The sequence below is a fragment of the Panthera uncia genome, chromosome D1 (genome assembly GCF_023721935.1).
Source record: "Panthera uncia isolate 11264 chromosome D1, Puncia_PCG_1.0, whole genome shotgun sequence".
Lineage (NCBI taxonomy): Eukaryota > Metazoa > Chordata > Mammalia > Carnivora > Felidae > Panthera > Panthera uncia.
This window is the reverse complement of record NC_064808.1, coordinates 18,208,655-18,236,052: the sequence shown is the minus strand read 5'-3', so window position 1 is coordinate 18,236,052 and position 27,398 is coordinate 18,208,655. Positions and strand designations below refer to the sequence as shown.

Genomic DNA, 27,398 nt, shown 5'->3' with positions numbered 1-27,398 from the left:
CCATGAGATCACCACCTGAGCTGAAGTCAGACGCTCAACTGACAGAGCCACTCAGGCGCAGGCGCCCCTCCTTTTAGATATGCTTTATCTGAGTCGGAGTAAAAGAGCCAGGGAATGTTTTGTAACCGTTGGCTGTGTATATTCTGCACAAATTGATCTGGCTTTGAAATTTACTGTCTATTATAGTTTAATGTTTCAACCCTGAAGCTTTCCCATCCCTCATTCTACTTTTCTCCCTTTAAGATCAATTTTCTGGATGATGGGCGATCTTTTAAGAACAGAAACGCACCTTTGAGTTTTCCTCTGTTCCCCACCAAGAGCTCCTCGCCAGGCACAATCCTTCAAAGGAGCGTGAGCTAATTTAATCATCATTGCCGCTTTTTGCACCGCCAAGCGTTAGAGGGCGCTAGAACCTCAGACTGTGATTGGCGCTCAATGAAGGCCGCTCCCGGCGCGCAGATCTTTACGTAAACGTTGGGGGCGGAGCCGCCCTGAGCGCGGTGACTGGCGGCGGCACTGGCGAAAGCTGGAGGCGTAATAGTGCGGGTCGCGGGCTTGGAGAAGTTAAGAGGCGGCGGTGGCGCCGGGGACGACGACGACAGTAGGAGCGGGCCCTGGGCTTGTCGCTCACCATGCCGACCGTAGAAGAGCTTTATCGCAACTATGGCATCCTAGCCGACGCTACGGAGCAAGTTGGCCAGGTAAGTCCCCGAGAGGCCTGCAGGGCCCGGCGCTCCGCGGCCTCTCGAAGGCGCTCCCTGGGCCGGGCGGGGGCTCCTGCTTCGCCCTCCCGCGGACTCCCAGCGGCGCCCGCTGTTTCGTCTCGGTGGGCCCCACTGGGAGTGTAGACGCCCGCTTCGCCGGGGAGAGCGCGGGTCCCGGTCCCAGGTTATTTCTCTGCCTCCCTTGACCAGCCTTTCTCACCGTGGCGTTTCCTAACTCAGCCTCGCCAGCCCCCCGTTAATTGTCGTCCCGAGCCTTGCCCCGCATATTGCTTTAAGTCTTTCTTCTTTGCGGTGGACTTCAGCCCGTCGGAAGATTAAGATTGAGAGTTCTCGAGAGGTCAGAAATGTCTTTCTCGAAGCAAAAAAAACAAACAAACAAACAAACAAAAAACTTGCTATTAATTTAGGAAGAGTGTTTAGCGGACAGAAGTTTGTGAAAACAGAAGAGGGGCCCTTTTACCCAGATTTTAACAAGGACTTAGATTTCGTTTATTCAGTACATTTTTGAGCGCCAGGTGCTGTGCCGGGCGCTGGAGGTACAAGACAAAGTTACTGGTGCTCTCCGGAGTGTATCTTTAGTGAGATGGACTACCGATAAATAAGAAAGATAGGTCCGCCACCACCCCCAGCCCCCCTCCCCCCCATTGAAAAGTGTAGTACAGAAAATATAACAGAATCGTGCAGTGGCAGTGGGGAGGGGCGGGGAAGAGTGCAGCTTTAAATAGAGTTGTCTGGCAAGAGCTCTCCGCAGTGTTTGCCTCAAGACACACAGTTTCCGCAGTGTTGAATTGTCTATGCAGGCTTTTTTGTGAGTTTTCAAGTACTGGAGTACATTGAATTTAAGGAGTTGGGGGTTGTGTGTGTGTTTTCTTAGGAAAAGAACCAGGCTTTCCCAGAAGTAATCTTGGTCATTGTCGTTAGAAATTCTATGCGTATCTTTTCAGTACTTAGAACTTAATGTTATTCATCTGCTTACCCATCCCATGGAGTAAGAAGTGGAAGATCCTATATATAGTCTCCTAACGTTATCAGGGCTGTGGCAGCCCCTCCCAGCCCCTTTTTCTGGACATGTGTAATTCAGGTAAATCTTTTTAGAGCTAAACAACAATAAAGTTGTGCTGTCAGGACCTTAGTTAATCTTTATCTAGAATTGTAAATTTACCAGTTTGAAGTACTAGATCATTTTCCTTCGGTACATATTTCCATTTCAGTAGCAAATTTTGACATCATCAGTCAGTGAGAAATATACTAACTGTGTTGTAGACAAACATAGAGTGGGTGTTAGGTCAATACTGAGGGAGAAATTTTCTACCGGTTAAGACAAGATTGGGAAAACTATGATCAGTCTTGTTTTGATTTTGTTGTTCCTAGAAAGATGTGGTAGTGAAGAAACTCTCATTCATTGTGACGGAGTTGAGGGAGATTGTAGCAAATTGTTGTCCCAAAAACTGATTTTGTTGCAGATCAGCAGAGGAGATGGGGTAAAACCTACAACAGTGATTCTCAGTCAGTTTGTAGATGCTGCTCTTCCAAAGAGGTATATCAGGAATTTTTTAGGGAAACTTAGAAACTATATACACAGTCCAGTCCCATTCCCCCAGCCTCATTCTTTGCTGGATAGCAAACCGTTGACCGCCATCTACTATGTTAGGGCAAACAGAAGCGAAACTGGAATTTATATATTCGCTATGAATGATTGAGAGTTGCTCACATTTTTCTTTTTTTTTTTTTTTTTTAATTTTTTTTTTTCAACGTTTTTTATTTATTTTTGGGACAGAGAGAGACAGAGCATGAACGGGGGAGGGGCAGAGAGAGAGGGAGACACAGAATCGGAAACAGGCTCCAGGCTCCGAGCCATCAGCCCAGAGCCTGACGCGGGGCTCGAACTCACGGACCGCGAGATCGTGACCTGGCTGAAGTCGGACGCTTAACCGACTGCGCCACCCAGGCGCCCCTCACATTTTTCTCTTAATGCCATCTTTAATCTCTTAAATATATATACATATTTATTTATTTTGAGAGACAGCACATGGGGAGGTGGGGGCCAGGGGCAGAGAGATAGGATCCCAAGCAGGCTCTGTGCTCACAGCACAGGCTTGATCACCTGACATGTGGCTTGATCCCAGGAACGGTGAGGTCATGACCTGAACCGAAATCAAGAGTCAGACCCTTAACCAACTGAGCCACCCAGGCGCCCCTAATGTCATCTGTAGTCTTAAATACCAGGTAAGATTGAGAGTTCTCCCTCAAGAGGTCAAAAATGTCTTTCTCAAAGTAAAAATCTGCTTTTAATTTAGGAAGAGTGCTTAGGAGACAGAAGTTTGTGAAAAACAGAAGAGGGTTTGTTTTTTTTTCATGCAGACTTTAATGAAGGCCCACAGTCTCATTTATTCAGTACATTTTTTTCAGTGCCTACCGTGTACCAAAAACACTGTGCCAGGTGCTAAAATTTTAGCAGGATTCCTTAGCACAGTGGGAGCTCAGTACCTTCATGACACTGTAGTGACAGCTGTCAGGCAGCTATTTGAGATGAAAAGCCCTGTGCATAATTAAGGGTAGGGATTTTCTCAGCCTCAAATAGTGAATTCTGGAAGGACTGAAGCATAATGGCTACGAAGTCTGCTCTACTGTATAATAACTTCAACCTTTAGAGAAAATTCCTAAAACTTCTCACCAAAAAAGATAGTGGGTTTCATGACCCTGCATGTGAATTTTAACTAAAAGCAAGAGGCAACTTAATGGAAGGAACACCACTGACAGTTCTTTAAGGAGAGAAAGTCTTTACATTCTTAGTGTAGCAAAGCCTGACTTCCATGTTAACTTAGGAGGTTTACAGTCAAGGGTTAAGGTGTCCTGGCAGGTACCTATGTGGACATTTCTGAGACGATATATGAGTTTTTAGTCTAGAACTTCCTTCTAACATTCATGTTCGTTTTCATCCTTTGCCAAAGAGCTGAGAACCATAGTTGGTCTTGCTGCTGCCGCCGAGGGGAGTACCCTCTTCTCTACTGTCAGAGAGTAATGCTCTCTGAATACATCAGGAAAAACCCAAGTCCTCCGAGGTTTTCAGCTAATTTTCTCCAAACAGATTATTCTCTTGATGAACCTCCTTGGCACTGTGTATTCATTTATAGTACTTCATATTTGTATTTATTTCATGTGAGGGCTTTTCTTACTCCCTTATTAAATTTATAAAGTCTTGAGGTTAAGGGTTAAATTGTCTTTATTTTTTTTTCTCCTTGCACTGTACCTTCTACTTCGGTAGACATTTTTTCTTTAAAGTTGAAGAAATACATTAAAGTTGAGAGAACAGATATAATTAATTGTATATAACTATATAATTATATTAATAAAGTTAATAATTAATACAACTAATATATGTCCTACAATCACATATAAATGTAATTATTGTTAATGTGTGTATATATACATGAAACAAAAACCTGTTTACAAGGATTATCTCTTGGGAATGAAGGTGAGAACTTTATACACTCACACATCATATATGTGAACCATGAGCATGTGTTTTCTAATAAGCAAACTTCAAGTGATAAATTCTAAGTGATGCATTATTTAACACCTGAAAACATTTCCCTCCTTTTTTGTACCTGCTATTCAGCTTCCCTTCCCCCCACTCTGCCTCTGCTACTCCTTCAGGTCTCCTTGCTCTGCTGAGTGTTCCTCTACCTCCCTAATCCCCTTTCCACTGTGCTCTGGCCATAATAAAGTAAGGTGTTGTCCATTAGTATTTTACATTTGTTTCTAATTTTTCCGAATTTACTTAATTTTTAAATGTAGATATTTAGTTTTGTATTATGTAGTCAAAAACTTTTTTAAGTTCAAAAAAATACCAAATATCTGTGAAGGGACTGGGGCGGTTAGGCTGAGCTAATAAGATCAATATAATGCCTGAACCCTGATTTCTCCTTTGTTCTCTTAAACGGGAGTACACTGGCTCTTCAGAGTGGAAAAGCATAAGCTTGATTGACTTCTATTTCATGAAATACCACTCTTTTGGTGCCTTTTTTTCCTATGATTAAGCTAAAAAACACAGACCAAGTTCATACTCCTTCAAAAATCTGTAAAAAGTTGGGTGATGACAGATGGTGACTACACCTATTGTCATGAGCATTGAGTGATACGTAGAATTGTTGAATCACTGTGTTGTACATCTATATGTCAACTATACTTCAATAAGAAAGTGTTAATTTTGTGTTACAAACTAGATTTATTCATTGAGGAAGAAGTAATAATATAGCTTTGCATATCCATTTTATTTTTATGTCATACTTGAGAAATATGTTTGTTGAAACTATAAACTTCTCTAAAATAATTCTTTCTTGCTTAGAAGCTGCATCCTGGTCCCAAACATGGCTTTACCTGGCATGTAACTGATCACTTACATATATTGGTTGTGTTTTGACAATCACTATCACAGACTTTTTATTTTAGAAGGTATATGCTGAATGTGGGTCTAACTGTAGCCTTTTATTTTTACTTGAAAATATTGTAGTTTGCTTTTTTTTAATTATATATTAAAGGATACACAAATGGTTTTAGGAATGTATTCAAATATTTACAATTAAAATTTGTTAGCATCACAGTTATCTAGCAGAACTATGCAGTTGTAGTGGAAGAGAAAAAATAAGCCGTGGTGTGTAGTACTTGGAATACTTTATTATGGTTACAGTCCCCCTGTCACTAAATCACTGCGATCACTGAGAATATCACTTCTATTGTGTTTCCTACTTGGAAAACCAGAATAACTACTTTAGGGAGATTCTGTAAAAAGTCTTGTCCCTATGCTACAGTTAAAAGACAAAGAGCTGGCAGTAGAACATTTTATTTTGTATTACATAAAGGGTAATGAGTTTGAAGTCTATTAGTAATGTTTATAGAAATTATTTGATATGGGGCGCCTGGGTGGCTCAGTCGGTTAAGCGACCGCCTTCAGTTCAGGTCGTGATCTCACAGTCCATGAGTTCGAGCCCCGCGTCGGGCTCTGTGCTGACAGCTCAGAGCCTGGAGCCTGCTTTGGATTCTGTGTTTCCCTCTCTCTCTGCCCCTGAGCCGAAGTCAGCCGCTTAACCAACTGAGCCACCCAGGCGCCCCGGTAGATTTGATTTCTAATTTGAATTTGTAAAAATATTTTAACTTTCCAAAGAACTTTCTCTGTTTGGGATGCTGCATCTCCATTAACATGCCTGTATGGAGCCTATATTTAGGACTCAAATTTTGCCTTTGATGGTCCTAAATCTGGCAAACTTTCTTTCTCTCTTGCTTTCTTGACTAAGATCTCAGAACTTAAAGAAGCTTCATATTAGGCACAGATCTTGACTTTAGAGCCTGTCAGAACTGTGTTCAAGTCTGGATCTGCTACTTGTCTAGCTATGAAGCTCTGGGCAAATTATTTCACTTTCTGAGCCTTGGTTTCCTCGTCTGAAAAATAGGCATAGTGGTAACCCACAGTAACCCACCCATGGGTTTACTGTGAGGCATGCACACAAGGCATTTCTCAGTACCTGGTAGGCTTTCAGTAAATGTCGCTAATGATTCCTTTTTATTCTATTCCAGATGGTTTTTTTCCTTGACAAAAGGATGAATTGTTTGAAGTAAGGTTTCTTCATTTAATTTCAGACAATGTAAGGAGTTTCCTCAAAAGGCTTTAGAAGTAAAGCTTTGTTTGAGTTAAAGGAAATTGGACTGTGATACCCTGTAAAAAGTAAGGATGTCAGAACTGTTTAAAACTTTGATTTTATGAAGTCTGTCTAGAAGACATGAGGCAAACCACAGGAATGTGAATGGTAGAGAAGTTAGCCATAATTTTTCAAACCTTTGCAATAAAAAGTATGTAATATACTTTTGAAGTAGTAACTCCTGAAGACTGATTTTGTTCCTGCATTTTATGAGGAAACGAACCTAATTCAGAGAAATTTTTTTTATTTAGGAGTTGGTGTTATGTTTAAGATACTAAAATTTGTCAATCACTTGATGGAATTTTATGTTTTTTAGAACTAATTTTTAGAATTTATGTTTTTTAAATAGGTGGCAATTTATGAACTTTTAAAGTTACCTAGTATTTTTTGTAGAATATATTAAAACCCATACCTTTAAAAGATCTAATCGTGACCATAGCCTTTTGACATGAGAACACTTTCTAAAAGTCCTTGGGATTCTACTGTGCCTTAATAACTTTGTATTTTGCTTTATATATTTTAACGTAGTATTGTCCATAAAAAAGAGTTACTATAAAACTAAAGTTTATTGGATGTTTATTGGCTATTTTACTTTTGAAGGCATGAGGTATCTAAAGCACTTCGAGCATTGCTGTGAACAGAGTAAACACTATGCCATATACACATTAGGTGTCATTACTATAATGTTTACTGTTGTGCAGTAATTAGAAGTTTTACCCATATGTCCAAACAGAAGATGTATCTAGAGTCTCAGTGTTTATTACTCTCATTTGCCAGTTTGTTCACTGTCATTTAATAAAAGAACTGGTTTGAAGGCAAGTGTGTTAGGGGGATTGGGAACTTGTTGACTCTTCAATGATGAGTATCTGAGGGAGAGCGCTTCTGAAGTTTTTTGGTTTTTTGTTTTTAATAAGGAAACAAATGAGCTTTGAATGTATTGTTGTAGTAAAAAGTTAAATATGTTACATTAGAATCTGTCTTAATCCAAAATTGACTATCTAGAATGAATTACTGTTTTCATATCATAAAAATATGAGGCTAGGGGAAAAAAAGCTTCCTAACCTTTCTGTTACTACTTATTTTCAAGATTGTATTCTCTCCCTATTCACCAAGGTGCTAATTGAAAACATAAGTATGATTATGTAAATGTAACACAATTCTTTGAGAATTCTACAATATTCATTATAGTTTTTAGCCATGATACAGTCACAAGATTGGGGTCAGTAATCACTAGAGTGAAGTTGATGCATCTACAGACTACGTGCTTTTTCTATTTAAAATTCAAGTTGTCCGTCTCTCTTCCCCAACTGATGAATAATGCGTGGGGGGGGGGGGGGCAGGGAAGAAGATGTTAGAAAAGTAGGTGTCCAATTTAAGCAGTAGAACTGCAAAAATAAGTCCAATTTTTTAGCCTGAGTAAAATTTTAGTAATATAAAGCAGACTTGAACAAGTTTGTTTAGCTTCCCATCTTTAAAAAATTGTTTCTTCTGTTTTATTCTTTCTTTCAGCATAAAGATGCCTATCAAGTGATACTAGATGGTGTGAAAGGTGGTACGAAGGAAAAAAGATTAGCAGCTCAGTTTATTCCGAAATTCTTTAAGCATTTTCCAGAATTGGCTGATTCTGCTATCAATGCACAGTTGGACCTCTGTGAGGATGAAGACGTATCAGTAAGTGTATGATTGATGCTTTTCAGCGAGCTTTCAGATGTCTCACTTGCCGTTCGCAGACACTTTCTATATGTAGCTAATGGAACTGACGTAGCAGTGGTATCAGTGCCCAGGAAGTCCTGCAGTGTGTTTTGGTGTGATGCCATGCTGAGGCTTAAACCTACATGTGAGAAAATGTTTTCTCTCTTTCACCAACTTTCAACTGTGAAAAATGCGTAGAATCACGAAATATTTTGTTTTGCTTATCGTTATCCACTGTAAAAATGGGTTGTGGCTCACATTTTTTCATAGATTGTTATACATTGTGCACATGAAATTAGACTAATGTTAAGTTTTCAATCAATTTATACTTGCTTAGATATTTAAAATATTAAGTATTAGATCGTATAGCTTCAACACCCCTAAATCTGGTGCATAGCAGAAAAATAATTGGTCTGTGTAATAATTACATATGATTACTAGAATAAGAAAAAATAGGTTTTCCTTGGAACGGAATTATATTAGCATATCTGGCTGCTGATACAGATTCCTAAGAACTTTCAACTATTACCTCCTGGCTTTTCAGATGCAGTTAGTGAATCGCCAACATTCCATGCACAATTTGCTACATATAACTCCTCCATTTTTTTTAAACTATGCCCCCCCCAAAAATACAAATAAAACTTAAAGTAATAAATAAGCCAAGACCACATATTTGGAATTAAGTATGTAGTATATATTCACAAATGTTGTGTTAAGTAGTCAATAGGGAAATTTTAAAGTAAATAGAGGTACTGGATATGACTTTGCCTCTCCAGGGTACTGCAGTATATGCCCAAAGGTAGTAAAAACGCAACAGTTAACATGTAATCAGTATATAAACTGTTGTTTATGATCTCAGATCTGTCTGCTCCAGTCAGTTCATTGGACTTAGCATCCCTTTTCACCACATTTTGTTTTAGTGATTCTGTGAAGCTCGAATATTAAATTGGAGCAAATTATTTCTAAAACTGCGAGAAGCCTCATGTTTTATATTTTGGTGACTCATGCCCCTAATTATGGTTTCTCTCCAGTTTTAGTTTTCTTTAAAGATTGGGGTTGTTGTTTTTATTGATGATAGTATTTGGTTAATTTTTTTGTTTGAAATCATGTTCAGATTCGACGGCAAGCAATTAAAGAGCTGCCTCAGTTTGCCACCGGAGAAAATCTTCCCAGAGTGGCAGATATACTAACCCAACTTCTGCAGACAGGTAAGAAATTTTATTATTACCCTCTTATCTAAATGTAACTTCCCTTTGAAATTTAGCTTTTTTGTTTTCCTTTTTGGCTGAAGGTACTACTTTTGATAGAAATTAAAATTCTTCTTTTCATTCAGTAGTTTGAAGCTGATTGGATTGTGATTATCTAACTCCTGGTGTTGTTTTGTTTTTAATTCTGTTCATAAAGACATAGTGACTGGATTCTTTTGGGAATTTTGATGCATTGTGATTTTTTGTCCCAGTTTCCTGTAGCTTTTTAATTGTACTGTCTTAATGTAAAAGCTTTCCTGGTGTGAGATCAGGTTTTTCTACCTTTATAGGGAAGATGTATTTTCTTGGTAGTTGAGAAGAATGCTTAGTTATAGGTCTCCTCTCAATGTAATCTGTGAGAAACTATGTTGAATCTTAGGGTTGAAAATGCAGCAAATATTTTTCATTCCTTTTATACATTGTACTATTTTTTCTCCATCCAGATGATTCTGCAGAATTTAACTTAGTGAACAATGCCCTGTTAAGTATATTTAAGATGGATGCAAAAGGTAAGCCCACCACTTGTTCTGAATTGTGCTTGATGTGTTAAAAAAAAAAAGTTGGGGAGCGTGGCATTCCTTATTAAGGATAAAATCAGATTCATCCAGAGATCTATTTCATAAAAGTTCTGAGTGTTCTTTAAAAAAGCTGCTTAGCACAAGATATTTGTGACGTGAAAAACCTAGCAGAAGTAATTGCAAAAACACATCAGACTTTTCCATTAGAAATCTGTTGGAGGGGCGCTTGGTGGCTTAGGCAGTTAAGTTGTCCAACTTCGACTCAGGTCTTGATCTCATGGTTTGTGGGTTCAAGCCTCATGTCAGGCTCTTCGTTGACAGTGCAGAGCCTGCTTGGGATTCTCTCTCTCTCTTTCTCCCTCTCTTTCTCTCTCAAAAATAAATTAATACATGGAATTTAAAAAGTTGTTGAAAACTCCCTTTGCCACATTAAAGAAATTCTCCAAAATGCCTGGGTTTATTATTAATGATTAAAAAGTCATTCTTTTTTTTTTTTTTTTTTAATGTTTATTTTTGAGAGAGAGAGAGTGTGTACACACAAGTCGGGTAGGGCCAGAGAAAGAGGGAGACACAGAATCTGAAGCAGGCTTCAGGCTCTGAACTGTCAGCACAGAGCCTGACACCGGGCTCGAACCCACGAACCGTGAGAATATGACCTGAGCCAAAGTCGGATGCTCAACCAACTGAGCCACTCAGGAGCCCCCAGAAAAGAAAGTCGTTCTTAAACGGATTCTGAGTCCATGAACAAAGCATATGATTACTGTTATAGTTGGGGCTATAGAAATTTCAAATTAATTTAGCCAGAAACCGTCATATTCAGGATGCTTATTAACTCACTGGAAAATAAATACTGTTAAATGAGTTAAACAGAGAAACTTCATTACAATATAGAATTGATTTGCTACACACAACTATTTTGTTTTGCAGGGACTTTAGGTGGCTTGTTTAGCCAAATACTTCAGGGAGAGGACATTGTTAGAGAACGAGCAATCAAATTCCTTTCTACAAAACTTAAGACTTTACCAGATGAGGTCTTAACAAAGGAAGTAGAGGAACTTATACTAACTGAATCCAAAAAGGTAAGCTTCAGTCATCATTCAACAGGACTCCTGTAAAGCAAAAGAACATATTTCAAATTGGTAGTATTCACTAATGTCTGTAGCTTTTGTATAAAATGATACATCCCATTAGAACCACTAAAGAATGTCAGGCTTTTCTTATATTGTATTTTGCACTTTGGTCACCAGTAATGATGAATTGGCATATTGATTTAAAGGGGTGTGATCACATTTAAATCTTTCATGGGGTATCCTCAAAATTTATGCATTCTTCAGGACTCTGTACAAGTAATTTCTTTCAGGAAATTTTACCTAATTTTTACCCCCTCCCCAATTTTAGGATATTCTCCTCTAGTGTTCTGGATCATTTCAAAATGAAAGTGAAACACATTGAAGTGCCTGTTTTCTCATCTTACCCCATGACACTGTAAGCTCAGGAGACCATGTTTATTTGTGCTCCCAGCATCTAGCGTAGTTAGAGACGCTAAGATTCACAAGATGTGTCACAGCTAACTTTGCACTCATAAAGTGCCAAAGTTTGGAGATCATTATTTTTATATATATGTTGAGGAGAATTCAAATTTTTCTCTAACAGCACCACTCCCTTACTTACTGATGAGATTTCTTCAGTGAGAGCGAAAGGAGCAGCTCTCCAGCTGGGAATATCAGTATCTGCTCCAGCTAGTAATCTGGTGGAGTATGTAAGGATTGCTTGTTTCTTCAGTCAGTGAACATAAAGACTTAGACCCACTCATATAGAGCACTCGAGACTTACATGGTCTCAGATTTTGTATACAGTTGCCATATTAACGTGAGCAAGCTGCTTTTATTTATTTATTTTTAAAGATTTTATTTTTTTAAGTAATCTCTACACCCAGAATGGGGCTCAAACTTACAACCCCAAGATCAAGAGTCGCATGCTCTACTGGCTGAGCCAGCCAGGTTCACCAAGCTGCTTTTAAATTCAGGAAACTGAATCTGATTTGACAGCTGACTATAGAATTTTCAGGGTTTTTTTCCCCCTCTTACCACCCCACCGCCTGCCCCCGTGAAGAGCCTTTTTAGATATTCTTTTCTTAGCTATTCTCCTATGAAATTTTAATGCCACAGATATACTATATCTATTTATTCACTGTTTGTATATCTGTGCTTCGTACATAAAGAAGAAAAATTTTCCGAGAACCACATTTTGCCCCTCTGGAGACAGTGTTGTGCCCTGTTGAGAATGCATGATGTGGGGCGCCTGGGTGGCGCAGTCGGTTAAGCGTCCGACTTCAGCCAGGTCACGATCTCACGGTCCGTGAGTTCGAGCCCCGCGTCGGGCTCTGGGCTGATGGCTCAGAGCCTGGAGCCTGTTTCCGATTCTGTGTGTCTCCCTCTCTCTCTGTCCCTCCCCCGTTCATGCTCTGTCTCTCTCTGTCCCAAAAATAAATAAACGTTGAGAATGCATGATGTATTCTAAAGCTAAATTTGACTGAAGCTAGAAGCTGTCCTCTCATCAGTATTTCAGAAATATTAGCAATCCAACTTTAGTAACTGAAATAAATTTGCTACAGTTTCAATATTGATCTTTCTTTCCCATTCAAGTGATAACAATACTGTTACTCTGAATTGTCTCTTTGCAGGTCCTAGAAGATGTTACTGGTGAAGAATTTGTCCTGTTTATGAAGATACTATCTGGGTTAAAAAGCTTACAGACAGTGAGTGGAAGACAGCAACTCGTAGAGTTGGTGGCTGAACAGGCTGACCTGGAACAAACCTTCAATCCCTCCGATCCTGACTGTGTGGACAGGCTCTTACAGTGCACTCGGCAGGCAGTACCCCTCTTCTCTGTGAGCTCTTTGTTTTACATAGTTGGTATTTTGATTACTCTATTAGCGTATATTTCTATGGATTTTCACTTGAGGGTTCTCCTCAAACCTTTGCATATAAGTAGTAACAGTGGAGTGAATATTTACTGGGTGGGGTTGATGAGAGCCCCGAACAGCCAGAAATTTCTTTCAAGTCTTGCTTAGAGACTTTTTAAAGGTCAAGAGCATTTTGCATCATAGTTTATGGTTTGGCTGAGTTTCTAAACCATTTGGTTTAGTAATTTAGCTTTTTTTTTTTTCTTAAATTTTGTAACAGATTGTTGTTATAGGTAAAAACGCTCTTTATCTCTGGCTTTGTGCTTCTCTGCTCATGAGTCTTCTAGGATGTGCATAGAGTAGTTTGAAAAACACAATTTAAAGGACTCTTCCTTTTTTGCAAAATGTACAGTCTGAAATTCAACACTAAAATATCCCCTAAAATTTGACCTGAGCATTAAGGAAGAGTTTGAAAGTCTGCAGATGTCCCAGTGCTCCAGATGACATGGTAACGAAGTGTGTATTGTCACAAGGTTATTCCTGGAGTGCTCTGGGGTGTGTGCTGCGTTGTAACTACACTGCTTGATGCTGTGGTGCTCAGCATTTGTTGAATGACATTCTGTTATTACATTTGAAGGAATATTCCCCCCTTTCTTTGACAACTCCATGTTCTTTGTATTTTTGCAGAAAAATGTGCATTCCACAAGGTTTGTGACTTATTTCTGTGAGCAGGTTCTCCCTAACCTCAGTTCCTTGACTACCCCAGTGGAGGGCCTCGATATACAGTTGGAGGTAGGAGAAAATGTCTGCTGTTAGTACTGAAAAGACATTCTCATATTCTAACATAAATATAAACCACAAATCGAGATCTGATTTCTAAGAGAGTAAAGTTGTGATGGCTAGCTAGTAATCTATACCAGGATTAATCACTTAGGAATGGTTTATGGATTTAATGAAAGTTTGCTGCATTGGGAAAGCACTGCCTATAATGTTCATGATACTCTCTATTTTTGTAGCCTTAATACTTTTAAATAAGGTATTTAATTCATGATTACTCCTCTCTGTATCTATAATCGATAGAGCCAGATTTAAACAGACTAACACAAAATATCTTTTATCCCTTCTCCAATATAATTGACAGCTCTCTCCTTTGTATCTCAACTGTAATGTACATTCATATTTTTTTCCCCACAACACGTATAACATTTACATTTATTTATCTCTCCACATTTAACTGATGCATCTCTATATCCCCAGGATCTGTTGTGGAGTCTGATTCTGAAAGGCACTTAATAGTTGTTGAATTAAGCTGAAATAATGGAAATGTATATGCCATTCTCCTCTTAGGTTTTTAGGCCAGAGAACAGTCCTACTGTGTACTGACACTATCATTTGCTTCAGATGTCCTGGGTTTGGCTTATTAGACTGAGATGGAGTACAAGAGAGGTGGACCCCAAGAATAGTGGCAACTACCAGTGCTTTGAGTTAGTGTCCAGAGACTAAATTTCATAGCAAACAAGGCCCACTCTAAATATTCATAAGTAATTATTTGCTGTTAAGAGTTCTTCCTAGGTGTTTCTTCATAGTACAATATTAAACTGTAACAGAAAGCAGCCTTAAAAGTTATCTAGAGTCATTCTTACTTTACAGCCCTTGCCCATTCAAAAAAAATAATACTAATAGCAGTGAATTGTGTGTTTTAGGTATTGAAACTATTGGCAGAGATGAGTTCATTTTGTGGTGACATGGAAAAACTAGAAACAAATTTAAGGAAACTGTTTGACAAGTTATTGGTAAGAGCTTTTTTCTTTATGGCGTAGTCAGTATATAGTGTGGTGTAATTTCTAGAGAATCAGCTTTTGAAATTCAGATTAGGTAGAATAATTCTAGCAAGTGTTTTTTAGTTGCTCAGGCCACGTGTTATCTACTTTTAAAAGAAAATCTTTGACCTCTCTTCTGTTGATATTTTGCATAAAAGATAATACAGGATTTATATAGTAGGTCTTTCTGTTATTCCTTTATCAAAATTTTTTCACATTTGCTCCAAGTCACCATCCAGGTTGCTGCCCAAGGCCAAGTAGCTTTAGCAGCCAGGAAGTAAGGTCATTTAAGTCATAATTGTGGAGAAAATAGGCCACCTGATAAAATCATTATCAGCATCACCAAGTGATTTTCTTGTTGGATGTGAGCAATTGTGTAACTGACACCGTGAATGATAAACATCAGACCTGTAGTATGAATGGACTCACCCCACATCCCGTGCTCTCTCTTCCAGACCTGTAACACCTGCTGGGGTGTTACAGCACTCATATTGAATGCCTTTGGCAGTACTTGGAATGTGAGAGTCAAACAGTGTGGGATAATGTTCAGAAAAGATTTTTGGAATTAGCATAGTAAAGTGATTAAAAACATCAATTTTGTGAGGCGCCTGGGTGGCTCGGTTGAGTGTCCAACTCAATTTCAGCTCAGGTCATGATCTCACGATTCCTAAGTTCGAGCCCTGCATCAGGCTCTGTGCTGACATTGTGGAGCCTGCTTGGGATTCTTCCTCTCTCTTTGCCCCTCCCCTGCCTGTGCTCACTCTGTCTCTCAAAATAAATAAATAACTTTTAAAAAATGTATCAATTTTCAGTGGCAAACTTAGATTGAATCCTGACTCTTCAGCTGACTATTTCATCATAGAAAAATTATCTAAGCTCTCAGAATTTCAATTCCTTCATTAGCATAAGTGCCTCATAAATGTTAGCTACTTCATTGTCAGCAGTAACAGCAGCAGCTATGACAGGTTAACATGGAGAGTTGACAGGCTGGATCATTGATCTAATAGGTAAAAGGGACATCTTAACCTAAATTTCTGATGTTGGCAGTTTTTAACACTTCATGCCTTAAAAGGGTGCAGCTATGACAGGTTAACATGGAGAGTTGACAAGCTGGATCATTGATCTAAAAGGTAAAAGGGACATCTTAACCTAAATTTTTGATCTTGGCAGTTTTTAATGCTTCATGCCTTAAAAGCATGCCTTTCATTTACCTCATTATATGTTAATAATTAGAGCATTTCCAGTAGATTGCAAACATCTTTGTATTTCCATCTCTTAGGAATACATGCCTCTCCCTCCAGAAGAAGCAGAAAACGGGGAGAATGCTGGTAATGAAGAACCCAAGCTACAGTTCAGTTATGTGGAGTGTTTGTTGTACAGCTTCCACCAGTTGGGCCGAAAACTTCCAGATTTCTTAACAGCCAAATTGAATGCAGAAAAGCTCAAAGATTTCAAAATTAGGTGATGTATGATTGAAGTGGTCCAATCCCTGGCAAAAATGATAGCTATCTTGACACTCCCTTGGTTTTGTTTTTGTTTTACAAGAGTTCTCTCTCCACCCTGCTTTACCCCAGTAGAACAAAATGGAAGATCCACAAAACAGGAATGTATACAAACCGGTGGCATAACATATCCACGTAGGAGGAAAGAACTTTTTCTAAAACGGCTCTAGGTCTCCTTACTTGCTTTATGATCTCCAGCAGATTCCCAGTCTCTCTAACTGCCCACATTTTCCTCAGCAGTTACATTAAATGATAAAGCACCTGCCTTGTGGAGTTGTGGGAATATTAGACAGTGAATGGAAACCTTGGCACACGCGGGTACCCCATAACCTGGAGCTGCTATTGTTGATGTCTTAGAGTGTTCTGGAGGAGCACCACCGGAGAAATCATAAGTGATTATCATGAAGACACTTTGTATGGAATCATTTTATTAACAGCTTCACATCTTATAATTTTAAATGCTTGTCCACTGTACCATCTGTTACTGTCCTCTACTCTTGGGTAAGGCAGAGGTTTAGTACTTGGTGAAGCATTTGAGAAGCAGCAGCATGTTAAGAAATTACTCCGAAAATTAAATAATGCCAAGTTGTTAAGTGGAGTTCCTAGAAGTCAGCAGGTGGGGCTACGTACTGCCTCTCTTCACGTATTTGGGAACAAACTTGAAAAGGGAGTTACTTAGGACCCTTTGAGATTTACATGAGTTTGTAATAAACTCTCAGATCTGCAGTTTTGTTATACTTTTAACTGGACCTTGAGGTGTAAACAGGTCAAACGCTGTCCCTTGTTGGCAGATAAAAACATAGAGATTAAGTGATTTGTCTGAGGTCACTTGACCTTCAATTGGCCAGTGAAGGAGTAGAACCCAGGCCACCTGATCCTAATCCATGCTCCTGAATGGTTCACTGACCATGCCTTGCAGGTAACATAAAGAGCACAGTGCTACAAATCTTACTCTTGCCAGGTTGAGTGTGGATTTATTACCATTTTCGATAAAGGAGGACTGCTTTCATTTCACTTATTTATGTATCTCTTGGGATCATGTATTGATAACTTAAAAATTAGCTATAGTGTAAGATTCTATGAGTTTAAAAACAAAGTTGAAGTTGTGATTTGCTAATTAACCAGTACTTCTTTATTTAGGCTGCAGTACTTTGCCCGGGGTCTGCAGGTTTATATCAGACAACTTCGCTTGGCTCTGCAGGGTAAAACAGGCGAAGCCTTAAAAACAGAAGAGGTAAGAAGAGTGGATCACATCTTATAAGGAAATTTTTTTATAATAGCCAGAGTGTATTACAAATTCAGGCTCAGGGGCACCTGGGTGGCCTAGTCGGTTGAGCATCTGACTCTATTTTGGCTCCGGTCATGATCCCAGGGTCGTGGGATTGAGCCTCGCGTTAGGCTCTGCTTAAGATCCTGTCTCTCTCGCCTCTGCCCTGCATGCGCGTGCGCGCACACACACACACACGCACACGCTCTCTAAAAAAAAAAAAAAAAAATTCAGACTCAATTCATATGTTGAAATGTAACAGGTAATACAAGTCTATGTTGAAGATCCCATGTTAGAAGATTGTCTGCAGATTTAGTTATTTACTAAGTTATATTTTCATATTTTTATCCTTGTTGAAATGTTTTGTTGAACGTTTCCAAGTTTGTAAACAGTGCTACCAAACTTAGATACATACCAGTCTTTTGCTAGGGTCTCATTAGCACATTTTGTTCAAATATTTGGTTGACATTTGTGATATTTAAAATTTTACCTTTTTGATAACCAAATATCAATTTACATTGAAAAAAAGATTAAATTGCCAGTTCTACCCCAGACTGTATGTGTATGTGGCAGGGATTTTTGGATTTCTCTGATTTCACCTATTTTGATAAATCTTCACCCCAATCCTAATGAAATATTTTAAGTTTTCATTATGTCTTCATCTAACTTAAACTGATGATTTTTAAAATAACTCCTATGCACATATGACCTGTCCCTCACTCATTTTTTCAGATAAATGGTAGAAAACACTTCAATGTTCTAACCTATAAAGGGAATATAAGGATTATTTGCTTTCTTTGCCATCTCTGCACTGGTTGAGATTAAAAAAAAAAACAGGAATGAGAAGAAATGATTCTGAAAGAGAATTGCTCTAGTTCTATATGGGAATGGAATATGCATCATGAAAGTTATTGGCACTTTAATTTTGTTTTCCTTTTGCAGAACAAGATTAAAGTTGTTGCATTGAAAATAACCAATAATATCAATGTTTTAATCAAGGTAAGTCTTCCTTTCTTACCCAGTCCTCCACTAGAAAGCTAGTGCAAGAGGTTTTATCCATGTGTCTTTAGGTCTATTATGGTACTGTTAAAGGGAAATGCCATTGTATTCTAGATATTTGGCCTTTTAAAACTTTACGCTTTTTACAATACCAAGTGACATTTCTATAACTATTATGAAGTCATACATCGTTTTATTTAAAAGCTACTGCAGAAAATACTGCAGAGGGAGACGTGCAGATTTTCTCTGGCCCAAAGCATTGGAGCAAATACATTTAGATTTAGAAACTTCACTGACTTAAGTTCTGGTGGTCTTAATATTGTGTCCTTTCACATGGCCAGTAAAATTCTGCTTTGGTTATTCTAAGCATGGACAAGTCTGTGTGGTACCTGAGATGTTTCCCTATGGTTCTTTTCTGTTAACTTATCTGTGTAATAAATTGAGAGCTGTCTGTACTGTAGACTAAGGTGTACCTTACCATTAAGCCATAAATACCCTTCAGTCCTATTTACCCTCCCCAAGCATCCATAAACCTAAACAAAAGACAACCTGAGAAAAAAAAAAGAATCACAACAAAGTAACCATCATTTGTTCCTACAAGTTAACTTTCTTGTTAGCCAGCTGGGAAAAAGAAATATTCGTTAACAGAGCACAAACCTGACAGTAACAAATTAAGACTAGTGGTATACCTTAACACCAATCTGGTAAAGATCTCATGGAATAAATACTTTTTTATCAGAGGAGAGGGAAACTTTTCAGAGAAAGCAACAGGGAGACATTGAAGGATGAGTATCATGGTGTCAACACTCTTCTCTCCTAAGGAAATTTTTATAACAGCCACCACTTATTTCGAACCTTAAATACAAATAATAATTTCAAATAGTGAATTCATATATTAAATGTGAGACTTTTGAGAAATAATTTATATACGTCTCTGTGTAAGTTTAAGGTATACAGTATGGTTGGTAGACCTGTATGGTGAAATGATGACCACGGATAGATTCAGCCAACATCCATTTTCTCCTATGGATTACAGCAAAATCCCTTTCTTATGCTAAATCAGTCCAGCTAGAAGTCTCAGGCATTTTTGATTCAAAGGACTTTACATTGACTAATTCCTTACATTTACCTGGCATGGTGGATTTAAGTTGTATATAGTAGGATGTGGTCTTTTGCAGTATATTTAACTATGGAAGTAAGTCAGTTTACTTTTATCATATTTTACCTACATATAGGTAAAAAATAAATTAAAAAACGATTTTGACACGTAAAAATCAGAGTAAGGCTGATAAGAAATGTTAGGTAAAATACTAAGAATAAATATATTTAGAAATGTATCCAAGTTACATGAGGGTATCAGGAGGTTAGATTATTTCAGTTCTGGATTGCTTTAACATTTAAATTCAGCAAACATTTGCATTATTACATATTGATAATTTCGTATTTAAATCTTGGGGGTTTTTCCTTTATTGGTAATTTGGAGATATTTAAGAAGAAAAACATGATTAGCCAGGCCTTTAGTTTTGTTCTAATTTTGAACTGTTTAAAAGTCTGCAAAAGCAAATGCAGGCTGTACCATTTTTTTCTGTGAAAGCACCTTGGTGACTGCCTCTGTGCAAAAGAAGTGCTTATTTATTTACTTTGTTTATTAGAATTGATACATTTTATTCTAGAACTCAAAATAATCATCATTTAGAAAAGACTTAGCTACAGTTTCTGAAGTGATGTACACAAAATAACATTAATGAAGTGTAATAGATGGAATTTTAAAAAATTGTTTACTTTTTCTGTTGCAGCTTTTTTTAGGTGAGTAAGAAGGATAGATTAAAGTTTCCTCTCCTCAGTTGTGTCTTTAAGATGTCTCCACGTTATTTACCCTCACCACCAAATATGTTACAAATCTTGTCTCATTTTGTCTTTTCAGGATCTCTTCCACATTCCTCCTTCTTATAAAAGCACAGTAACATTATCCTGGAAACCTGTACAGAAGGTGGAAATTGGGTAAGATATATTTAAAAGAGATTTGAGTGTTCTAATATTTATGATTTATAAATATGGAAATCTCTGACTTTGGATATTATATTTATTGTACAAAATGGTACCTTATTAAACAATCTTAGTAAGATGTTAAAATATGACAATTAGAAGCATGACTTAAAATATAAAGTCTGATTGCAGTATAAACTGGTGGAATACATTGCTGGAATGTTCAGGCTTCTCTGTACTCCTGTGGCATAACAAGGCTTCTGACAAGTTTTATAAACTGAGTCCCTTGCCTGTATAGTTCTTGAAGCTACATATTCCAGATTATTTTAAAGCCTTGTAAATGCCTTTTGCCATTGTTGCATAATTAAGGCACAGTTAATTTGATGACATCAGAACATTATATCCCTTTTTCTGATGTGACTATCATCTTTAGGATGTCTTTTGACCAATATGCTAAATTACATGTGTATTAATGGCCTCTGGTAATAGAATTTTTTTTACTGCCCTTCTTACTGTTACAGGCAGAAGAGAGCCAATGAAGATACAACTTCTGGTTCACCACCGAAGAAATCTCCAGCAGGACCAAAAAGGGATGCCAGGCAGATTTATAATCCTCCTAGTGGGAAATATAGCAGCAATTTGAGCAACTTTAATTATGGTGAGCGTTTCCGTTTGGGTACAAGTAATATGAGAAGTTAGGCAGAAATTGTGTTGTGCTTGGTTTTAATTATTAATTGTGTGTAGTAATATATATAATGGCTCTTTCCAGTGACTTTTCTGAGTTAGCTTGGGGAACTAGAGCTACTGGGGAAACGAGCTACCCCATTCCTTTATAACTCTCTCTTGTAGACTTACTGAATTAAGCATACAACACTAAGAACTTGGAAAAGAAAAATATTCCTCTTGTATTCAGAGGAGGGAACCAAAAAAAAGGAAGTTGACATGAACCATCCATTCCTCGTTTTCCCTGTTGTAACTTCAGGGCAAGACATTCTGTGCATTCTCCCTCAAGGGTAGATACAGCTTCTAGCAGATATGATGATATTAATGATCCTTCTTGGACCTTATCTGCCTACTGCTTGTCCTTCCCATCTTCTTAACTACTATGGAAGAAGTCCTAGTAGTGGAGTCAGATGTTAATGTATCACCGGCAAGGAAGATGTGTCCCATTGCGGTCTCTCCCCACTGCCCAGGGTGCAGTCTCCCTGTTAACTTTAGCCAGATCCTTTCAAAGAAGAATGGATGAAAACATCACTGAGTCACCTCCTTAATCTTGTTTAAGAAGACAAATCTTAATAATACTGGCAACCAAATGTAATTAGGATTGGTCTTATTTACCAGTCAGAATTAATTCTGCAGTAATTATCTTTAAAAAAGTACATTCTGAAACATGTAACTCTATAATTGTTTCCAAGGTGAGATAATTCTGACATTAGTCTTCCCACAGTAGCTAAATTCCTTTACTACCTGAGCAAACAGCTTACGGAAAGGTGATTTTTTTTAGACTGTGAAATGAACCCTTCTATTTGTCAGACTCCGGCAAATTTAGCGTAGGAAAGATCACTGAACTCTTACTACGTAAATGTGCATCTCTTAGCCTCTTCTCTTACTTGAAAAATAGGGATAACAGAGCTCTTAAAAACTTCAAATAAGAGAGGGAAAATACCCTCAAGAATATTTCTGCAGACATTTTGTAAATGGAAAGGATTCTGTTACTTCATTGCAACAAAGATCGTCTTCTATTGTTTGTATGATTTGTGGTGTCTTTCAGAATTATTCTTAAAATCCACAGTTACCTCAGATACTATCTTCATTTGACTTAAATGAAAGTAATCAAGAGCTATGGCAATACATAGAGAATTGTATTCCTTTTCACTTGGGCAAGTGAGTTACTCTTGAGTTGCTTTGAAGATTCTGCCCTGTGAAACTCACTGCCTGTTTGATGGGGAGAATCAGATGACATAATGCATGTGGAAAAGACATATGAAAAATGCAAAGCCTTAGATTATGATTTTTTTTCACTATCAGTGTGAAAAAAATCTCTGAGTCACTTACAACCTCAGTTGTACCATAGTCCTCAGAGTAATATGGGCAAAACAAGCATTCCTGTTAATTGTGTTTTGTGTCTGGTATTACAGCCCCTGAATGTTCCTAAAGGGGTCAACCTTGTCGTTGGGGTGCTGGTCATAAACAGAACTACAAAGAAACTAAACTTTCATCTTTTTTTGGAAAGTAGTAGCCAAATTTCTGCTAGCATTTTAGATTTCAAAAGTTGAATGTTAACAGGTTATAGGTATTCTCATAGTAGCAATTTCAAGAGTTTTCTTGGCTTTCTTTCACCCATTCCATTGAAAACAGTTCTTGATACTACAGATGAGATTTGGTGGGCCTATCTACCTCAAGTTTTTTCCCACCTTTTTTATGTCCTTCCCTTAGGGAACTGAAAAAAGAAGCATGTTGTATTTTTTTTTTTTTTTTTTCTGGGATGTCACTGTTGCCTCAGAATTGGAGGAGAGAACATGTTTTATTTTCTTAATGCCTTTTAAGACATAGTTTGTTAACCACCATAATTCCACTTTCCTGTGTCAGCCACACTCTTGTTTTATTTTTCGAAAGGCTGGTTAGATGGCTTTTTTTTTTTTTTTAAGTCATGTATGCTGAGGGGTTAGGAAATTGACTCCTTTTGGTTATTAGAGAACCAAGTAGTATTAATACTTATTACCTTATTACATTGAAAGAAATAGGCTGTGATAGGCCTGAACTTGTTCATCATAGAAGAGGAACCAGAATTGCAATTGTTCGTTGAGTCCAGGCAGGAATATGTAGCCATTTTTTTCCTTATCCAAGTTTATCACTTTATTAACCAAGGTCTCTTACTTGCTTTATAAACATTAACTCAATTCAACTTCTTGGTGCATTTTTTAATCAAATTATTTATAAACACCTGCCCACGTTTGGTTTTCCCTCCTGCACATATTTGTTCCGTAACCCAGAAGTACTAAGCATGATATATTTTGTGACTTGTGTCCTGCATATTTTACCTTTTTAGAATGTAAAAATAACTTTTAAATCATAATTGTAGCTGGGAGCAGTGGTTTTTTTAAGTTAGTAATGTAAGCTTGAAACCACTTAAGAAATCATGCAAATGCAGAATGGTGCCTCAGGATAAAGCTCTTCAAAAAAAAAAAAAAAAAAACTTTTTTTTTTTTTTTTTTTTTTTTTTTTGGAGACTGAACTGTAGAAATGGCTACATCCATTGCAGGTCAAAAAGAAATAGTAAGACAAGATAACCATGTCAAACAGTATCTTCATACAATGTATGTAATATTCTCATTAGATATGGCTGAATAATAGAGGGCAAGTAACCTAGTTCTGCACATTAAAATTGATTGAAAAACAGTTGAAAGGGTGAGTTTTAGTAGTCAGTTTACACGGAATAATGATACCTATGAAGATAATTTCTTAAGTGTGTTGTTAAATTAACTGACAAATGAAGGTTTTATAATGAGCACGATAGGGGGAAAATGTGCCTACATCTGCATAGATGAGGCCAAGTCTTAGAAATGCTGGAGTTACAGCATACATAAGGGTTGCTATACAACCTGATGCACTCGTTGCATTTCTGGGAGAGCCTTACTTACCCCCAGACCACCTCTGATTTTCTCAGTATGTTCAGGGAATAACCAACATGGTGATTTCATTTAAATGGCTTTCAAACTGATCAGCTCAGAAAAATGTGTTGGGGCAGGAAAGATGACTTTGAAACAGATTCCATGCTATTACACATGTAAATGTTGGCTAAGCTGGGGAATGATCCAGTTAGTTTTCTAACTCAGAGAGTTGCTGGAGGAAAAAAAAAGACATCAAAACATTACCCAAATAAGGTATCTATATTTCTAGCCTTAATAGCAAAAAAAAAAAAAAAAAAAAAAAATGGATTGCAATATGGACTTAATAGGAATTTTTCAAGCATCCATCCAACATTATGGATCCAAAATGGCAACACCTGGTGGTTTTCATTGCTCCTAACAAGACTGCTGCAGTGAGGAAGTTTGAAGGTTCAGTGAAGAGATTTGATTTCTGGAATTAGAAGTTTGAGACTCGTGACTCATTTATGTATAATCTAAAGTCCAACCTTGCTGATAACTTCAATCAGTTTTCTTCACTAGAGGATTCCTTTAAGGAATATTTCCCTGGAACTATAAAAGAGATTAACCAATGAATCAAAGACTCATTCTACTGTATGACACAAGTGACTTGATTTTTTAGCAAAAGATAAGCTTAATTTACATTAATAATCTGAATACTGTATACAAATCACCTTTTGGGCAGCTCATGTTAGCTGATAAAGTAGTGAGAAAAGCTGTTGGCATTTATATCGGCATTTTTGTGAGTCCAGGTGCTTGAAATACCGCAACCAAAACAAATTGCCTATTCACTGCATTTCAAAGGTACATTTTTCAGTCTAGGTTAATTTGTCAAAATTGATCATTGATAATTTAAGCTATTTTGTTTGTACTCATGGCACTAGCTTTTGAAGGCCAGTGGCATTTTTGTTAATTCCACATTAAGTATAGAATTTTTAATAGTTTAATTATCTTCAGTAGTGATAGGCACACCAATAACTAAGAAACGTAGTTACAACGTTATCACTTTGAAATATCTAGTTTTGGGGTACATTTAACTGAGTACCCACTTTGGATAGATTTGGCACTTTGCCATCGTGCATTAGTATGTATGTTGCTCTGGTTTATGTACACATTGAATTTGTAGATGAGCAGAATACCAGCGCTGCTTTTATAGAGTCTGCTGCTACACGCAGAGCTATGAGCTACATTTCTGCTGCGTTTGCTGTACCATGAAGTCCTGAGCAAGACCTAAACCCTTGTTCGCTTTTTCGTAGAGCAGAGAGGAGCCTTCAGGGGAAGTAGAGGTGGCCGAGGTTGGGGAGCACGAGGAAATCGTAGTCGGGGAAGACTCTACTGAATAAGACATCACATTCTTCAGCATTGTCATGAGCTTAATATACTTAAATTCTACTACTCATTGGATTGCCGGGGATGTCCCTTTAAAAGGACTGCTGCCTTCAGCTAAAAACTTAATGTTCTTTATACCTTTGTATGTATGATCTACTTTTGTAACAGACCATGGTTGTGTCCAAGGTAAAAACCACAGTGATATTTTTGGATGCTTTGTTCACAATCTTGACTTGTTTTTGCAATATCATTATTACTCAAAATTCATATTGTGAATCTTTTACTTTTAACATCTTGGTAATTTGTTATTGAAAGCTATTCGAGTCTAAAATGTAATGAAATTCAGTCCATTTCTGGTAACTGGTAAAGATGATCAGTTGAAAGTTTACGGATTTCCTCTACCCTCTGTCTTTTTTTTTTTCTTTTGCCCAATATATGGAGAAGAATAATGGTCAATCTTAACATTTTATTTTCATTGTTTTTTAAATAAAGCTGCTAGGCATTTCCTACCTAGTGTTATAAAAGCAAAATACTTATCAGCTTTCTTAAAATGTAAAAATGACATTACATTTTTAGGAGGAAGTAAGTTACTTTGCACTGCTTACTTAACTCTTCTCCATATGTTGTGATATTAACTTTTGACTATGGGATCTTACTATTTGAATAGAAATGTGTATGTATAATATACATACATACATAAGCATATATGTGTGTGTGTGTGTATATATATACACACATGCTGTGAAACTTGACTACGCAACATAAATCATTTTTTAAAATTCCTGGAACGGGTAGTCTTTGACACGGTGATGATCCTTTTAAGAATGAATCCATTATTAACTTGTTACCTAGGTTTTCCTCCCAGTAGTGAGGGATTTTGAGTCAGTTGCACTTACATGATTATTGTTATTTAAAACTAAAAATAAACAAAGGCTGCATTTTCAAAGATAAATTTGGAGATCCCTGCTGGAGAAATACAGCCAAAATATTGAATCAGATGTACATATAGGTTTCTACAGGATGAGATAGAATAATTTAGAATTGGGGGATTTAATAACCAGGGCAACCCAGGAAAAGTGACTTGAAAACATGGTGTACCAATAAGTAAGGGATGCTCTCTCGGTTTGCTTTTGCCACTTTCAAGATTTTAACTTCTCAGGTTATTAATCAAAATTATTGTATAAGTTAGCTAATAGAATCTTTAGGTTAAAACAACAGACGGGGGGTTTGTGGAGTGTTTAATGTCATGGGCATTTTTAGTAGCATAGGCCCTTTGCTCTGCATTTGAATGTTTCATATATTTTTGTTCCACAGTTAATCTTCCCTCCCCCAAGTTTGCTATTCAGATTCAATGCCTGAATGACATTTTCTAGTAGTTTGACATATTTTTTGAGGAATAGTTTGTGATTCCAATGCAGGTGTCTTCATTATTGTTACCTCTACATTGGGGAAAAAGCAAAACCCCTTTGTTGGAATTACTGCACATGTTTATGGGAAAAATATTTTTGTTAAAGACTAGAATGATACAAGTGAGCAAAAGAAGTTGGTCAGCTTGACTATGGAGTGGTGGCAATAATCTCTAAAACATTCCAAAAGACTCTGAGCTGAACCTAAGCTCCCTTGGAATCTTAACAGACATAGGAACAAGGAATTGCATTTGAAAACTGTGACCAGATAGTCTGGACCTCAGAGGCATCAGCCAGTGGCCTAAAGCCATTTCAAGTACAGAAACTATTGGGACTACAGCTATATAAATTTGAACATTAAGTGTAACTTTTCCTCTTTTTCTTTTTTAAAGCATATTTGTAAACTCAAAGCTGAGCAGAAGTAACTTTACTTTCTCAAGTTTGACACCGAGTTGATTATGTTCCTTCCTTTGCCACCTCATTGTTCCCCTTACCTTTCCTAAGGCAATAGTGCACAACTTAGGTTATTTTTGCTTCAGAAATTTGAATGAAAAACTTCATGCCATGAATTTTTTTCTTTTGCAAGACACCTGTTATCACCTTGTTCAAATGTAAATGTTCCCTTATGCTTTTGAAATAAATTTCCTTTTGTAATTTTG

At 37.4% G+C, this 27,398-nt stretch overlaps 1 protein-coding gene across 2 annotated transcripts; it reads left to right on the top strand.

Moving 5' to 3' along the window:
- The first annotated feature begins 481 nt into the window (after window positions 1–481).
- On the top strand, window positions 482–27,398 carry API5 (apoptosis inhibitor 5). Of its 2 annotated transcripts, none has more exons than XM_049647809.1 (14): window positions 482–701; window positions 7,931–8,092; window positions 9,228–9,321; window positions 9,804–9,869; window positions 10,806–10,957; window positions 12,562–12,768; window positions 13,471–13,575; window positions 14,487–14,576; window positions 15,883–16,064; window positions 17,246–17,339; window positions 18,315–18,371; window positions 20,296–20,372; window positions 20,879–21,015; window positions 25,266–27,398. In XM_049647809.1, the coding sequence occupies exons 1-14, from the start codon at window positions 633–635 to the stop codon at window positions 25,286–25,288; spliced, it is 1,515 nt and encodes a 504-aa protein (XP_049503766.1). In that variant the 5' UTR covers window positions 482–632; the 3' UTR covers window positions 25,289–27,398. The 2 variants fall into 2 exon arrangements, with proteins under 2 accessions (XP_049503766.1, XP_049503759.1); XM_049647802.1 differs by having other exon boundaries at window positions 25,261–27,398.